This window comes from Octopus sinensis, unplaced genomic scaffold (assembly GCF_006345805.1).
Source record: "Octopus sinensis unplaced genomic scaffold, ASM634580v1 Contig13973, whole genome shotgun sequence".
NCBI lineage: Eukaryota > Metazoa > Mollusca > Cephalopoda > Octopoda > Octopodidae > Octopus > Octopus sinensis.
The window spans coordinates 1-2,444 of NW_021833069.1; the positions used below are offsets into that span (position 1 = coordinate 1).

A 2,444-nucleotide genomic window follows, 5' to 3' on the forward strand; every position below is an offset into this window, starting at 1 on the left:
GAGCTTATATTTATAGAAACAAGGAAAAGATGTTCCCCCAGCCCTTGCAGTGCACTATTTTACTGAATTGGCCCAATCAAAGTCGCTCGTTCTTATGCAGGGGCACTATTCCACGGCCTGTCTGGTATTTTTCGATTACTCACTTTGGAGTGCTGAGCAGGCTTGCATGCTGGCCAATCAGTTCAAAATGTACTACGGTGCTTATAGTGGGGACAGAATTGGGCTACTTAGGGTTTTTAATTACTCTCCACATTTGTTTTCTGTTACTGATTTGATTAAGGAACTACAAATAGAAGCTACAAGAGTTGTTGATAATAAATAATAATTTTTAATAATATTATTTTTAATACATTTTTGATTCATTTTGTGATGTGTGGCACATTTAGGTCCGGTAGTTTGTTTGACATCGAAGAGGCTTCACCGGTTAAAAGATGGAGTTCTTTCACTTTGAATGGCTCGAGAGTTTATATTTGATTTTACTTTATTAAGGCGATTCATGCTCCCCACGAAATAGATTTATCCTGTGTATTTTCTAAAATCAACGCTTTACCATCAAATAATGAAGTTAATATGAAAATGAAATATAAATTCAAAAAGTATTAATCCACATCTATGTTGAGAGGTGAGTTGGCCTCTCGACTGGTTTTCCTCCGTCACAAACAAAACTCTATCAGGTCTCTCAACTTCAGTAAAGTCGATAAGAAAATCTTCAATGTCGAAAAAGTCAAAAAGGATAATTTTTTGTTTGTTCTTTGCCGAGATTTATTTTCAAACCAAAACCGAGCAATTGTAATTCTCTCGGAAGATGCTATTTCTATCACTTCTGGATTTGAGCTTACCATTTTTTACCCTTGGTTTGTTGCTGCTCAGTTGATTTAGGGACATGTGCATAGTTGGGGATATCATTTACTACTTCAACTTAAGCAAATTGAGTTATAAGAATGTTTTAATGTGAGTGTACTAAATGTTGGTGTTTATAAAAGAGTCAAACAATTTATTTTAACCAAGAGTATTAGTAAATGGCATCGGGGTATGTGGCACTTAGTTTTTGAAGAAAACTGTTTAAATGGTCTCTGTCCTGGGTCTCTACAACGCATTTTATCTTGATTATAGGGAACATAGGCTTACTCTTGTCTTGAAGACGTCCTCTTTGACCCAGGCTCTTTCATGGAGAATGTCCTTAATACTAACAGTGAGTGGAAAGCCAACCTCACATTGCAACTGGCTATTAGATTGCACAGGCCTAGCACTCCTCCCACTCGGTCACTCACTGTCACAGAAAATTTAGACAGACGTCCGTCGGTGGCTAACCCACGGTCGATGCAGCGTCCGACGATCGACATGTCTATGTTTCCCCCGCATAGCGGAATGACGACCCTTCGTTTAGTTAACAATGTCAGTCTACGTTTTGCCACTCAACTCGGGGACTAGTCCTTGGCAGATCGCAGCCAGTCCTACGGCCCCTCCTCCTTCCACCAAAAATTTTTCATTCTCCAGCAACCTCAGGATAGCCAGAGAAATGTTTTCTTCCCTACAGAATAAACTAGACAAACCATACAAAACACATAAATTTTTGTCTACATTTTTAGAGGCGATTTGAAAGGCCGTCTCTCCTACTGTAGGTACTGCCAGACCTAAATTCAGTTATGCAAGTCCTGCCATCTGCTAGAGTTGATTTAGGCTCGCAGTAGACTGGCTTTCCATGCTTCAATGCTTCGTGGAAGCTGGGACATTGAACTGACTCGATCCCCTGATAATTTAGGGGCTGTTATTACGTAAATGAGGACATTTGGATTGTTGAACTTAATACAGCTGGAAATTCCCGCGATTAATCCTGCTCCCCCCACGGGGACCAACACAGCATCGACATTGGGGACATCCTCCATGATTTCAATTCCAAGAGTGCCTTGCCCGATTATGATGTCTCTGTCGTTGTACCTCGAGTAGACAGGACAAAGATACCCATTGATGTAGCAGTACCCCTCAGAAGTCACCAGTTTCATCGCATGCATCATAGATTCAGCGATATTTGATCCCCAGATAATCACCTTAGCGCCCTGTTGTCGGCATTGATTGACTTTGACGTAGGGGGCGACTGTTGGCATTACCACGGTCACCATAATGTTCATTCTACTCCCGTGGTACGATAATGCTAGCGCGTGATTTCCAGCACTAGCGGTGATAACCCCAATTTTCTTGCATTCCTAAGATTAAACTTTTTGTGTGGAACGTCGGAAAGCATTTCGAGTCTATATCGGGCACCTCTCTCTTTAAAACTGGAATAACTGTGGTTACAGACCTGCCAGTGAATTGCATAAAATCTAGTTTTAAGAAAATGTTAATTCCGTAAATATCTGACAGGTGAGATCTCTAGAAGGAACAAATTTTGGAAATACTATGCAAGGAGTCCGGTAGACACTTCCCTTTATGGTTTGGGCTGCGTG

General features: G+C 40.9%; 1 protein-coding gene across 1 annotated transcript; it reads right to left on the reverse strand.

Moving 5' to 3' along the window:
• Positions 1-1,569: 1,569 nt before the first annotated feature.
• Positions 1,570-2,198, reverse strand: LOC118761482 (L-threonine dehydratase catabolic TdcB-like). The gene has a single exon (XM_036499465.1). It carries the CDS (start codon positions 2,127-2,129, stop codon positions 1,677-1,679), a length of 453 nt encoding a protein of 150 aa, XP_036355358.1. The 5' UTR covers positions 2,130-2,198; the 3' UTR covers positions 1,570-1,676.
• Positions 2,199-2,444: the final 246 nt, after the last annotated feature.